This window comes from Poecilia reticulata, chromosome 3 (assembly GCF_904066995.2).
Source record: "Poecilia reticulata chromosome 3, P_reticulata-male-v2, whole genome shotgun sequence".
NCBI lineage: Eukaryota > Metazoa > Chordata > Actinopteri > Cyprinodontiformes > Poeciliidae > Poecilia > Poecilia reticulata.
This window is the reverse complement of record NC_088832.1, coordinates 22,734,522-22,750,024: the sequence shown is the minus strand read 5'-3', so window position 1 is coordinate 22,750,024 and position 15,503 is coordinate 22,734,522. Positions and strand designations below refer to the sequence as shown.

The 15,503-nt window shown below is 37.1% G+C and overlaps 2 protein-coding genes across 4 annotated transcripts in view; one reads left to right on the top strand and one right to left on the bottom strand.

Moving 5' to 3' along the window:
* The first annotated feature begins 204 nt into the window (after positions 1 to 204).
* tacr2 (tachykinin receptor 2) lies at positions 205 to 13,412 on the top strand. Its single transcript, XM_008405837.3, has 8 exons — positions 205 to 624; positions 1,071 to 1,223; positions 2,885 to 3,180; positions 8,999 to 9,193; positions 10,297 to 10,447; positions 10,546 to 10,665; positions 10,745 to 10,821; positions 10,899 to 13,412. The coding sequence occupies exons 2-8, from the start codon at positions 1,089 to 1,091 to the stop codon at positions 11,188 to 11,190; spliced, it is 1,266 nt and encodes a 421-aa protein (XP_008404059.1). The 5' UTR covers positions 205 to 624; positions 1,071 to 1,088; the 3' UTR covers positions 11,191 to 13,412.
* LOC103462842 (hexokinase-1-like) overlaps positions 13,134 to 15,503 on the bottom strand; it is a 55,287-nt gene continuing 52,917 nt past the window's right edge. For all 3 annotated transcript variants that reach the window (XM_008405851.3, XM_081605257.1, XM_081605258.1), the window contains exon 21: positions 13,134 to 15,329. In XM_008405851.3, coding sequence (XP_008404073.3) covers positions 15,179 to 15,329 — 151 coding nt within the window. In that variant the 3' untranslated portion in view covers positions 13,134 to 15,178. The remainder of the gene's footprint in view (positions 15,330 to 15,503) is intronic.

Here is a 15,503-nt window from a genome sequence, read left to right as displayed (position 1 = left end):
ATTACACTAAGGTTTGCTTCAAGCCTTAAAAGAGTCTTATCACGCTCTTTGTATGCTGAGTGAGTAAACTTCTTCTGCTGACTTAAGTATTATTATTATTATTATTATTATTATTATTATTATTATTATTATTATTATTATTAAATATTTAACCCTCGTTTCCATTACTGCCGTTAGCCAAAAGCTAGACACAATTAATGGAGCTAAAATGTCCCCAAACCTTTTCTCTTCACAGCTCTTGTGTGATATATCCAATGTAAACATCTGAAATGCCATTTCATTCCCACATTCACACTTTGGGAGACGGCTGATAACACTTCCTCCCCGTGGTTTTTGCGCTGTCCTCGTGGATTAAGCCTCAGTCAGCGCACGCGGCTCTGCGCCGCAATGTCCGCGCGTCTCGCTGTGGAGGAGCGCGTCAAAGCTCGTAACACATTCCAGCAGAGAGAAAGCGAGAGACGCAGCGCCGGCGTGTCTGTGTGAGAGCGGGAAGAAATGCATGAATGGGTTCTTGGTCAGACCTGAGTGCCCATTACGCACCTGGCGTTTCGTTTTTGGCCGTTATCAGCTATGGAGCGGAACATCTGGAGTTAGTTCACACGAAATAATCGGGGCTACGGAGAGGTAAGACAGATAACACTAAGAATGTGTTTTTATGTGTTTGAGTCATTGCTGCAGACACCCACTTTCTGCACAAATTGGAATTTTTTTAAAAATTTTTTATGTGTTTTAGATCAAACAAAGAGGAACAGTTTCTAATAAATAAATGACAGGGAAAACCATTCAAGAATACAATTAGACTATTAACTTCACAAATAAATTGTGGCATGTTTATTAACCGAATTTATTATTTTAATTTAAATAAAGACAGGGGTGTGATGGATGAACACAAATCATTTCTCTATATCATTTTAAAGAGTTTGAAATATTTTTACATGCAGAAAGATAAATTGCAACATGAATTTGTACGGATTCCTGAAGCCTCCTTTATGAGGACGGGCTGTCCGCCACCCATTGTTCCTCATTACGCACAGCAGACTTGCGGTTATCCATAAAGTTTCTGCCACCAGGTGACAGAGGGAGTGAGAATGGATGCCGAGAGTCTTATTAAACACTTCCAGCGAGACCCGGGGGCCACTTTAATGCCGCTGTCAGTCACCTCTGACTGGCTGGACGACGGAAACGAGACCACCGGGAACCAGTTCCAGCAGCCCGACTGGCAGGTGAGAGAGGACGCAATGAGTGAATGAGTGATATTTCCGTTCAAAAAGTAAAGACACAGCGTTGATCACTTAAATTAGTTCCTCAGAATACAATAGTTGAGACTAATAAAAAATAATTTTTAATAGAAATTGTCTGAAATAGACAGCTGATGATGTAGCAAATATCCTGCTTCTTTTTCAGTGTTATGTTGTCCTTTCACTCAACTTTCCACCAGCAGTCTTGTAACCAGTTGATCAGCTGGGTTGTGACGTCACTGTCGTGTTGTGCGGTTTTTGTAGCTGGTCCAAAATGTAGAAAGGGAACTTGGAAACATTTTTAATGGAGAGGCAAACTTAAAGATACCTGGATGGTTGCAAATGGTGACACATGAAAATGCAACAGAAGGAGCCAGAGGAGGATAATGAGGTTAATAAACAGAAAAGGGCTAATAATGACAAAAAAACAAAAAAGATTCTAATTACACACTGTAAAAAAAAGATTCTGATTTAAAGAACATACCAGCAGAATTTATACAGTAAAATCCTTATAAATATGGATATAAGTACGGATTTTTCCATATGTACCTGGTAAAGTTCTGGCAACCACAGTTGCTGGTATTTTACTATAAATTGGAAAAAAAATATATTACAGGGCAGGTAAATGAATGCAGCTGGGGAAGGGAGCAAAGGAAAGGCTGAGTGTAAAACAGACAAAAAGAAAATGGAAGGAGGGAAAGAAAACTTGTACAGAAATAAAAATAGAACTAAATCTGACAGAACAAATCCAAAAAATATCAAACAATAAGAAAAAAATGAACTAACACAAGGAATTAGCTAAAATGGAAGATATAAGAAAATAATAAAGACCAAAACAGAAAATAACTGAACTAAAATGTCCGAACAACAACAGATAATAATCATTCATTATTTCTGTGTTAAGATGTATATTTTAGGATCTTGGGTTGTTTGAGCTTGGTTTTGTCATTTTTTGTGTTCCTTAGTTTTCATTTCTACTTCAGCTCTTCCTCTTCCTTGCATAGCTCTGGGTTCGTGTTTGGTTTCTAGTTATTCCTTGTCACTCTGGTTTAATTATTCTATTTATTTACTCACTGTGTGCCTCCTGCTCTCTTCACTCACACCTGCAACCCGTTAGCTCATCAGCGTCTGTCCTTTGTCTCAACATTCAGCCTCCCAGTAGATAAGCTTCTCATTTTCGGCCGTCCCTTGCCGGATCCTTTCGTCTAATCCCGTCACTTCCTCGTTCCACCCCGTGTCCTCCTCGTGCTCCTTTGCCTGGTTCTTCATTGCATCCATTATTGATCTTTTTCGCTGGCTCCTTTGTTTCTTTGTAATTTTTGACGTTTTTTCATTAAATCCTATTCAGTCGCCACCTCCATCTCTGCATTTAACACATCATGACAGGATAATATTTTAATTTTAAAAATAACTGAATTTGCAAATTCATTAAAAGTAGCAGAAATTATCATTTCATATCACATTGTGTGTGTTAAAAACACAAGTTAACACAAGTTACTGAGATAAATACACTTTCTGATGATATTCTAATTTATCTGGATTCGTCTGAAAGAGGCAGATTGTAACTGATAATGGTTCAGCTCTTCGTTTCCCAGTGTTCTCCTCCCATCTCCTGATCGTCTTCCTCCTCCTCCTCTTCCTCTCAGGTGGCTCTGTGGGCCATCGCCTACTCCCTCATCATCCTGGTGTCCATCACCGGGAACGTCACGGTGATCTGGATCATCCTGGCTCACAGACGCATGAGGACCGTAACCAACTACTTCATCGTCAACCTGGCCTTTTCGGATGCCTCCATGGCAACGTTTAACACCCTCTTCAACTTCGTCTATGCGCTTCACAACGACTGGTACTTCGGCCTGGGCTACTGCAGATTTCAGAACTTCTTCCCCATCATGGCCATGTTTTCATCGATATACTCAATGGCTGCCATCTCAGTGGACAGGTGAGATAATATGTAAACTATCAGCTCACTCATGCTTGTCGATGTGCCATAATAAAAGCACTTGGTCTCTTTTTGCTAATGTGGGAGCTGCTTTGTTTAGTAGACATACGCTGCAAAAACACAAAATCTGACCAAGTAGTTTCTAGTGCAAATATATCAAAACAAAATTCAGTGTCTCAACAAAAAAAAAATCACTGTGAAAACACAAAGTCTTAAGTATTTTTGTCTAGGGTAAATATCTTAGTACACTTGAAATACGACAAAACTAACTTACAAGTAGCTTTTCAGCAAGAAATAAGATCTTATTTTAAGTTAATAATTCCTTAGTATTGATGAAAAAGCACTAGCTACATTGGAAGATTAATTTACGTATAATATGGGAAAAATGCCTTGTAAGTTAAATAATCTGTCAGTGGAACAAGTACTTTTTCATCCATATTAAGGAATTGTTTACTTAAAACAAGCTCCTATATCTTCCTGAAAAGTTTCTTGTAAGTTAATTTTGTCTTATTTCAAGTGCACTAAGTTATTTGCACTACAAATTAGCAAACTAGACCTAGCTAGAACTAGCTACATTCTTTTGCTTCTTTTCTCATTTGTTTTGCTCATAATGCTGAATTTGTTTTTTAAATGTTGGCATTCGAGGCAACTGGAACATATTAGATTTATGAAGAAGCCTTTTCATTTTTCAGTTTGCACATTTTCTTCTTAGATCACATAGCACCTCTTTGTGAAAATCATTTAGTTACACTCTATGAGCAGAATCACTTGAAATTATGTTAAGCAGCAGCCATACAAACCAAGCTGCAGCATGGAGGAGATGTGGGTCAACACACAGCTGCAACACAGATGTTATTGATGCTTACTGAAGCGTGGATGGTCAGTCTGCTGATGGTGAGTCTGTGCTCTCTGTATCGCCTCTGCGTTCCAAGTTACCACTTTAAATTCACTGCAGAGTAAAGGTTGATATTTCTATTTAATTCTGTTTTCCCAGAACTAATTCACACCAAATTTTGTCTGAAGGCACTTCACTAAAGAAGAGCTGGACAGTAAATCAGTAACAATATACATGGTGATAGGCACGCGGTCAATATCAATCTGCTACAATATTCAATATATGGGATATTTATTAAACTATGATCCAGAACCGCACAGCATTCTGGGAGATGTAGGCAGAGGGAAAGACTTTAGTTGCTCAAACTCTCGAATCCAGCTAAGCTAGGTTGGTGGAATCAACTCACTCTCTCACTCTTCTGTTACATAGCAACTCACTCACTCTTTGGTAACCTAGCAACGACTTGTTGGGTAACTGGCACAAATAAAAAGCAGTTTAAGGTTTTGATACAGGTGGCTCATAACTGCTTAAAAATAAAAACACAACAGTGTGGAGTGAAAACTGTGGATAAAAGAGGAAAGATCACGCTACCAGTTTGGCAGTACCTCAGATATCTAAAACAAAAATCTAATCAATTATTATTGATACTAATTGATATGAAATGCTTACATTGTGGTATGTTTTTCAGCCATCTTGTCCAGTCCTATCTGGGAGTTTGAAAAGAAAGAACATAATTACAACAAACAGAGAAGTAATCAGAAGTACTTTCTATGTTAGATTTATGCAGCCAAAAGTGACCTTACATTAATCTGCCACTGTTTAAATTGCAGAGTTAAAGTCAACATTATTTGTGTTATTTTGCTGAAACCAACCCTGGGTCAAATATGAACAAATCCAGCTCTAATTTGATTTAACCCAACAAGCGTTGTTCTATACATTCTATACATACAATACTGAGTTTGGTTTTCTCTCCAAAAAGTGGCTTAAAGTTAAAATGAATGTTCCAGAGCTGCAGGCCTCTGTCTCCTGCAGGCAATTAAATAGGTAGGGTGCACTATGGATGGGGCATCCCAGGGAAAATGATGGTGCACTTTCACCCTGGGGCAATTTATAGATGCCACTGACAAACAATTGAATGTGGGAAACAAAATTAATGGTCAACATACAATCCTCAACCACTTTCTTGGTTCTTTTTAATTTCAGAACTGCCCTCATTGTTTGTGGCAGACATTTAACAAGGTGCCTCTAACGTTCCTCAGAGGTTCTGGTCCATTTTGACTTAATGGTATCACAGAGTTGCTACAGATTTGTCAGCTGTACATCCATGACACTGATTTCCAGTTGCACCACATCCCAAAGGTGCTTGATTGTATTTATAGTTGTGGATTTCTTAATACTGGGAACTCTTTGATATGATCAGGAAACCAGTTTAAGATGATGGGTAGCTGTGGCTGTAAAGAGATAGAGATGGTTAGTGACTGTGGTGTTGCTTTAAGGGATAATAACAATGACCATGAACAAATATATCACACACTATTACACCACTACGGACTGAATTACTGACATACGACAGGATGGATCTATGATTGGTTTTCTAATTTTCTGGCCCCTTTTGATCCCACCATCTGAATGCCGGAGCTGAAGTTGAGACTCATAAAACCAGGCAGCGTTTTTCTAATCTGTTTTTTCCAGTTTTGATGAACCCGTGTGTCAAGCTGTTTTTACTCTCTTAAGCCACTTTTGCTTCTGGCCAGACTTGAAAAGGTTTGCTTCCTCCAGAAAGACACGGGACCAACTCAACTCAACTCAGCGACATTTTCTTACTCATCTGTTTTCTTTTGGGTTGAATCTCGCCAGCAGGGCAACATTAGTAGGTTGATAACCTACAGAGACAAGAAAAACACTAAACATCATAAATAACAATAAGCTCATTTGAATTTTTAATATCTAACTAGTTTCTTAAGTCATTTTTAAAATAATTTACTTTTGACTTTACAGTGAATGAAACCGGTAAGCAAACTATATTAATAATATGTGTTCAAACACATTGAATCAAGCAATCGGCTGGGCTTCCGATTGATAACTTTTTGATAATTTCCAAAGTTTTACTGCATTGGATTGCAAGTTGTACCAAACTGGCTCTGAATAAAACATAATTTCAACATCTTGACTGAACTGATTTAATGATGCAAATTATGATTTTCAGGGGAGTTTCAGGTGAAACGTCTTTAGATTATTATTTTTTCTTTAGTTAAATAAACTCTCATAATACAATTTACCTGAATTAACTCAAAAGCCTGGGTCACAATGTTTGATTAGAACTGTCCAACTCCAATCCCTTCAGAAAAAAGCAGCATATAGGTTAGAGAAATAACATTTTTTATGATGTAAAGGTTTGAACTCCTCTTTTGACAGCATGGTAGACTTACTGTATTTAGAAAAAGTAGAATATTTTGTCAAGGAGAGAAAAACAGAGTGCTTTTCTTAATGGTTCAGAGCACATGTGAGATGGAAAAAAGGACTGGATGATTTACAGTAGATAAATTGAAAGTTTCTTACAGAAAAACAAGGGGAAGATTCAGAGTGTCTACAACAGGAACTGTCACGTTCGGTGCATTTTAAACTGAAACGTATAGTGCTAAACCCCGGCTGTTTATTGGTTTTACTGTAGTACCCTGTTGTTTTGGAAAAGACCAAATTTTTATAACAATGTTTCAAGACAATGAAGATGGTTTTCTCATAATCTCTGTGAAGTATGAACAAAGTTTCAAGATTTTGGATGAACATATCTGGAGAAAAAAAAAAAATTCTCCTTATACATCGAAAGCATTGCAAAGTCAAAAGAGCTAAAAAAGTTTATTTTCAAGAGTTAAGAGCAACTTATTCAAGCTGAAAATGTTTCACCAAGAAGCAACCAGCAAACCAAACTGCTGTCATTTACTCAGGGATAATGAGTGAAGACGCTCCAGCACAACACACAAATGGCTGATTTTCACACCTTTATCTTCTAGTCATCTTGATCTGAATACACAGTTAGATTTTTGGTTGTCCAAAGATAACACAGAAATGATCACTTTTGATCTCGACCAAATCTCATCACAATAATTTCATGCTCTGCCAGTCTCAACCTCCGTAGATTTAAGCATGAAGTCGGTCCTTTATTGGAACACGTTTAATTTATCTAAAACAATAGTGCAAAGTATTTTAAGATGTGCTTGGAGTGACTGTTTTTTTATTAAGACACTTCAAGCACACTTTAAAAATGAATTATATGTAGTTTTGAATTATTCTTTAATCACAGTGGCAGTCCACTTTCTCCAGGGAGAAACCCCCATTATTCTCTTGATTTTTACATAATAGGACTCCTTAAATAGAGTTATTATTCAGCCGGGTTAAAGAGTGACATCCAAGCAGAATGTGAAAGAAAAGAAGCCAAAGATTATGAAAAGCAAGAAAAACACATGAAAACACACAATCACAACTGCTGAATGCCTTGAAGAAGGATGTTAAAAACATGTCGCCTTTATGCAAATCAAATTATGCAATATCTCACTTTATTAGTCATGAAACACTCACGCTGTCTGCCCTGAATGGTTCAGATGTGTGATTCACAGTCTTAGCCTAATGATTAGACCATGGCGATGACACCACTGAGTAATCCTGTTTTGCTGAAAATGTCTAGTATTATTATTAATTTTCACATTATACACTATTCTGACCTCTTTACACTTATATGCTAAGCATAATTTGCATAATTTGTGACTTATTTACAATTATATGTTAAGCATAATTTACATTATTATTATTATTATTATTATTATTATTATTCACTGAATTTAACATGATTGTACGTAATTACAAAAAGGTGACGTGCAACATATTTAAGCATAACTTATTTTGGAGAGAAGAAGTCTTTTATTTTGAAGAATACTTAATAGGATCTAGTTTTCTCATTCGTCACTATCTTGCCTTTGGTTGCTAGGATACGAACAGCCTTTGCCGTTATCTGATGTCGCCGTTGTTTGTTCAGTAAAAACGGGTCAGAAAATGTTCAGCGAAAGACATGAGAGCCTCCGTCATGATTGAAGAAACTTTTTCTCCTGAATATACACTGTAAAACAAAACATCTCTAATTTCTTTAATAGCGGCAGCTGTACTTATTAGCCACAAAATTTTACCGTATAAATACGCATTTTACCGTCTTTTACGTATAAATACAGAGTTTACTGCTTTTGTACGGTGAAATTTTGACGTATAAACGGATTTCACCGTATTTATACTCCAGAATAGAGATGCTCTTCTGGCTCTGGACCTTGGACGGTTGGCACATACTACCCGCCTAAACGTTGTCAGGGACTAGCAATCCATACTGCCGTTGAAAATAATTGTGTGTGATCATTTTATCTGTAGATTGGATTATGTTGTGTTATTGCTTCAATGTCAGCTGGTTAGGACATACCCAGAGGCAGGCCATCAGGTTTCATTCCTTGGCTTTCTGCAGTGTGGTAAAACAAACCTGCTTTTCATTTCCTGTCTCTAATACAGATGTTAACGCCATCCAGTGTAGCACATTCCTTTTAAAATTGGATTTTGTGGCGTTATAGCCCATTTCTCATTCTATATAAACTTAGCACCAAAAGCTTGAAAGTTGTTCCTTACAAATGCCCTTTATCTGTCTTTATACATTTTCACACATAAAAAACACAAAGTTTGATGTATTTTGTTGTGATTTTCTGTGTTGGACCAAAACAATAATTGTCCTGTCAACAGATTTACACCACCTAGGGTCACCACCCATTGCCTGGCCTGTTAATTTATATGCCATATTTTGGGAGTTTTGCATTTGCATTTTTCTTAAAGCTGCAGTTTTTAAATTAACTTGAGTGAATGTTCGTAATTAAATGTCTGTCCAGACAGAATACAGTCTTTAGGGGAATCCTGTTTCTTACTTTAAAATAATTATTTCCCCTGGTTCTTTTAAAGGTACATGGCTATCATCCACCCGCTGAAGCCTCGCCTCTCCTCCACCTCCACAAAGGTGGTGATTGCCCTGATTTGGATTGTGGCCTTCTCGCTGGCTTTCCCTCAGTGCTACTACAGCGTAACGACATTTTACTACCCCAGGACGGTGTGCATGGTCGACTGGCCGGATGATTACGGAGGAACCCACCAGCTAAGGTGAAAGAGGGAGACAAATGAAAAACACATACAGGGAGAGTCAGAGTCAGATTTCTATGTGTGTTTTATGTATTTATGCACAGGATCTACAGTGTGTCAGAGGGTTTGGTTTCTTTTTCTGTGTGCATGTCAATTGCCTCTCTAATTTCTCTCTATATACAGAGGTGGGTAGAGAATACCCCAAAATGGTACTCAAGAAAGAGCAGCACTACTTCCACATGTTTTTACTCAAGTAAAAGTAAAAAGTAGCCGTTCAAGAAATAAGACTAAAAAGTATTTGGTAAAAAGTCTCCTAAAGTACTGAGTAACTGATAATTTAATATTAAAAAATTACATCTTCAGACAGACCAAATTATGAGGTTAAGAGGAAATTTGGGTATTTTAAAGAACCAAAATGTCAATAATTCATGTAAGTAGCAAAAAATAACAAAATTAGATGAAAGAAAAAAAAATTCCAAATCAGCTTCTTTCAATAAATAACTTGTGGAGCTTTAACAGAAACTGCAGGTGTGTGTCTGTTTCTGATTATTGTTATTTGTTAAAACATGTTTATTTTTCATTCACTGGGTAGAAAATCCAGAAATTTTACTCAATTAAGAGTAACACTAAAAGTAAATAGTAGCTATCCAAGAAATTACCCAAGAGTAAAAGACTATTTGGTAAAAAGTCTACTCAAGTACTGAGTAATCGATCAAATTATCAACAATTTAATATTTAAAAAGTACATAATCAAACAGGGCAAAATCTGAAGTTGAGTAAAATCTTTAGTATTTTAAGGACCAAAATGACAATAATCCATATAACTAACAAAAAAATAACAAAATCGGGTATTTTTTCTTTTTCTCCAATCAGTTTCTTTCAATAAAAAACGTATAAAAGTTGAACAAAAACTGCAGGTCTGTGTCTGGTGAATTTTTGGTTAAACATGTTTGTTCTTCATTCACTGGGTAGAAAATCCAGAAATTTTACTCAAGTAAAAGTAAAAATACTTTATAATAAAATTACTCAAGTAAGAGTAAAACGCACAGTGTTGTAAAAATACTCCTGTTAGTACATTTCCAGGTAAATGCGAGTAACTGTAACGCAGCCCTGTCTGTGTCCAGTTACCAGTTTGCGGTGATATTGCTGATCTACTTGCTCCCCCTGCTGGTCATGTTGGTGACCTACAGTTTAGTGGGTCGCTCGCTGTGGGGCGGACACATCCCCGGAGAGGCGACCGAGCATTACCACAGCCAGATTACAGCCAAGAGAAAGGTCAGCCTGCTTCCATTCTCTGACTCTTGGTCATTTGATCTGATTTGAAGCTGATGCCTCATTCATTTGTTCTGCATCTGTAACTTTCCGAGCTGCAGGTGGTGAAGATGATGGTGGTTGTGGTGGTGACTTTTGCCCTCTGCTGGCTGCCTTACCATGTCTACTTTATTCTGGGGTCGTTTAACAGAGACATTTATAAACAGCATTACATTCAGCAGGTGAGATGCAGATTTTCTGTTTAACGTGATTTAATTATTTCATAATATAACAACTCATCTCTTGCCGTCTCTTTGTCAGGTGTATCTGGCTATTTTCTGGTTGGCGATGAGTTCGACTATGTATAATCCAATTATTTACTGCTGTTTGAACCAAAGGTAGAATTTTGAAATATTTTAGCCATTTTACGCCAACAGTACGAGCTTTTGAAAACATTTCCCTCTCCTTTCTTCAGGTTTCGGGCCGGTTTCCGTCACGCTTTCGCTTGGTGTCCCTTCGTCAAAGTGTCAGAGGAAGACAAGATGGAGCTGCAGTACACGCACACCTTCAGGGTCACGGTGACGCGCAGCCGCCGCAGTGACAACTCAAACACGCACGCCTCCATCAAAGCAAGCAGCGCAAACTCGGAGAAAGACGCTTGCTTGCAGCGGAAAAAGTTCCCATGCAGCATTCAAAACTCCCATGTGATTACGAAGCCGGACGACTCCAGAAACCCAGCGTCTAAGACGGTGGCGCACGACCTCTGACCTCTGAGCAGCATCATGTTGACAACGCAGCAGCTGAGGAAGACGTTGGAGAAAGACCTGGTCAGACGTGGGAAATCTATTGAGTGCTGTTTGTAAAGTTGCAGAGTAAAAACTAAAAATATTTTTGATTTATTCAGCCTGACGGAGAAAACAGATATAATCATTTCAACGTCATATTTTCACCATGTTGTTCAAACATTAATGTCAAAGGTCCAAACTAAATATTTAACCCGCAACCTAGATATTTAGTGTACAAGCTAAATATTTAGCAACCTAGATATTTAATTAGCAAGCTATAGATTTAGTTTGAAAAAATATGAAATTGAAACATTTAGTTTGGAAAATAAATATTTAGTGTGGAACTAAATATTTAATTAGCAAACTAAACAATTAGCCTCCTAACTAAATATTTATTTCACAAGCTAAATATTTTTGTTCAAAAACAAAATATTTAGTTTTCAAACAAAAATTTTATTTTAAATACTGTATTTTAAAATATTTTATATTTAAAAAATATTTAATTTAAATATTTGGTTTCAATATTTTAGTTTTAAATATTTATTTTAAAAATGTATTTAGTTTTTAAAGTAAATATTTAATTCTTAAGCTAAATATTTATTTTTAAAATTAAACATTTAGTTTGGACTGCTGGCATTTATAAAAATATGACCAACATGGTGGAAATATGACTGAAAAAAATTAACACCCACATTTTGTCTCTATGGAAGGCTAAATAAACCAAAAATATTGCTGTAATTTCTTTTTTACTGTGCAACTTTACAAACGGTTATCCACAGAATTTTAATGGGATTTTTTGTGATGAATCAACATTAAGTGTTGCATAATTGTGATTCCTAGCAGAGTGAGAGTCAGACCTGGTGTTTGGGGTCCACAGGGCTCTGCTCTAGGACACCTCATATTACACGTGAAACATAGAAAACTTCAGAAATAAAGCGAATTTCTAAAATTGGTTTTATATTTAAAAGCATTTTATAGTTTATATTGTTAAGTTGTTATTAGTATGTGAATCTATAGCTGCGTGTTGCAGACTCCTGGTTGAGGAGAACCGCCATGTGTGGTGTGTCTGTTTCAGATTATTAATAAGAGTTTTTCCATCTTGTTTTGATCTGTGCTGCATCGTTTTCTCTAGCCTGTCTGCTGCGTTCCTCGCTATTCTTGTTTGTCTCTCTAACAAACCTTCATAGAAGACCTAGATCTACTCTAGAAGTAAATTAAATAGAGATCGATCCTGCTAGTGTCCATAGAGATCATTTCTATTCACTAATGAGGTTGCACCGGATTTTGTTTAGGGGTTTAATGGAAGTTGATGCATAGATAGCCCACACCTTTCAGATTTTTGTTTGGTTAACATTTTCTTTGCATTTTCATCACAATTAAGCATGACTTTGTGTTGGTCTGTTGTGTAAAATCCCAGTGAGACACAGTGAGGTTTGTGGCTGCAATGTGACTGAATGTGGACACGTTGACTGGATGTGAAACGGGGAGAAGCATGGTGCAAACTGAAACTGACAACCTCCCTGTGAAATGCTGACCTTTGAACTACAGCGTTCATTTAGTGTTTACATTTGTAAAATACTGTATATAAGAGACAAAAAGACTAAATGTGGCATTGTGAAGTTTGTTGCTGTGTGAAAATACGTATCTTTATGCTTCTGGACAAATTCACCTTTATTCTCTCTCTCCAGCTGTGAACTTTGACATTTTGGTGTTGCTTTTAAAAACTGTAGTTTCTGATTTCACAGGGAAAGTTGAGTGCTGTTGGTGCCAAACTTTTAGGTAAGCCTAATAATCACTGACGTGAAAACCCAGACGTGTTGCAACGCGTTTTTCCAGCTCCATTTTCTCCCATCAGCTGCTGCAGCTCCAGCTCAGTAAGACTATAAATACACTTGAGAAAAAAAAATCAATAACGATGTTTTAAAAAAAATAAAATTCATCAAAATATGTGGAGGAAACAATCTGTACAATGCTCATAACTATCTAATTAGCATACATCAGTGATATTTGTTCAATAAGCACACATTATATATATTTATGGTGCAGTCTTACTTGCAAAAAAAAAATCATTTTTATGGCCAGGTTTTAAGAAAAAGTTACTTGCTGAGGCTATTAATGTCTACAATTGTAATGTAAATATCAATATTTGACTTGTGATTATGTTTTGATGTTTCGGAATGTTGAATAAAATTCATGGAGCTTTACATCAATGTTTTTTTTTATTATTGTGGCCAACATGCAGAAAATCGACATGAGTGGAAGGAACTTCCTGTTTGCTAATAATAATAATAATAATTCATTTAATACGTGCATCACTCAGGAGTGCAAGTGTGAATCATACAGCTAGGACATTGATCAAAATTAAAATATAGTAAATCGACATCTGATGGTAACAGCCTGAGGAAGAAAGTGAAAATATCTTCTCAGAAAAGGTTAGTCACTTTCATTTAAGTGACATGGAAACCAGGGGAGTTGCTGCAGGATGAGCTTCCATTTTTTATTCCACACATAAATACTATTTGCTCATTCCTGAAGGCAAGACGTCAGAAGTAAAAGGGAGCGTAAAACATATGCACGCCACACTTTTTAGATTTTTATTTGGAAAAATTAAAAACCGTTAGCCATTTTGCTTCCTCTTTACAATCATGCACTCCTTTGTGTCAAAACAATGAATTTAAAAATCTAATTAAATTGCACGGAAACCGATCGAGCAACTATCAACAGAAAACCGCGGCTTCGGATGAATTGAGGTTCAATTTATTGAGAGTCAGACGGACAATGTGCAACACATCCAGTCTGGGTTTTGCAGACCAAAGTAAGAAAAGCACCTGGATGCCTCGCAGGAGCTGGCAGACAGACAACAGGACAGGAACACAGACGGAGAACCGGTTTTAAAACAACAAAACTCATCCAACAGAACAGAAAACAGAAAAAGCTCCACTTACAGAGTCAGATTTTTGAACAGTTCATCAAATATCTGGACAGTTTCTACAGTGGAAAATGCACACTTTTAAATATCCAAGTATTTCTTTTTGCTTTTCATCAGAGAGATGCCAACGAGTCGCACAGCCTTAAAACTTTCCTGAGACTTTTCTAAGAAAAAAAAAACTACTTTATAAAGTGGGGGTAGATTTATATATCATATATGCATGTTGCCAAAATGTAATAAATCTTCTTACATTTACGCACAGCTTGTTTATTTTTTTCCCACTGTGTTGGCACCTCGCTCTGGCAGGCTTTTCTATTAGCACCAGCAGCATGAATTGTTTACACCGGGTTACAGATAAACTGCAGCCAGAGAGCAGAAACATGACATGAAGGTTTTTGTGCACAGGAGAAATACAGTGAGGGGAAATTAGCCAGTGGATAGTTGTGTGTGCATCATTTTTGCAGCAGTAATATTTTTAAACATAAAATAAATAACAACAATGCTGAACACACTGCATCATGTCTGGGTGATCTATTAAAACCGTAAGCACAAATATTCCCTTCCTTCACCGCACATATTTCTGCTCCATCAGATCCCTTTAAATCATCATGTAAAAACACAAATAGCTCCAAAAAGACCCACTTTGGTTTCAACTGCTTAAAGTTCTGGATGTGCAACAAAATAAAGCTGATAGGAAAACCGCCAGACTGCAGTAACAAGAGGAATCCACCAGGTGGAGACAGAGGAGCCACCAAGAGCGGGTAATATTTTATTAGATTTATTTATGTTTCAGCAGATGTTTTATGCTTGTAATTAATTATAATCAACCTTTGAAATCACAAAATTGCACCCTAAAGAGGCCGGGTGCTGATAGATATAGTTTAACTAGAATGGATCACCTTTGCTGCCAAACGCAGCAGAGAAAGAGGGCGACGCTCCCCTTTCTGTCTCAGGAAGACACATGGATGAAGTAGCAGCAGGAGTGTGAGGCGCTGAGGATGGCAGCAGTGGACCGAGAGCCACAAGCTACCTGATATGTGGTTATTTTTTACTCTTGGCCTCTTCCCTCAAGCGGCAGGCCACCGCTGTGATCAGAGCGGCTCCCTTGCCGCTGCCGTCCTCAGACAGCAGGAAGGTGACGCAGCACCTCGGGGCCAGATCCTTGACCGTCTGCTTCATGATCCGGGAGAAACTAGGCAGAAACACCAGACGTGTGACAATCAATTTTACAATTTTATTGATTATTCTGGTGATTAATCAATCAATAGGATCAAAAAATAAATAAAAAATTCACATGGTGTCGAATTTTCACTGAACCGCTTAATACTTTTTTATACAATATTAGAAATGCATAAAAATGCAAATT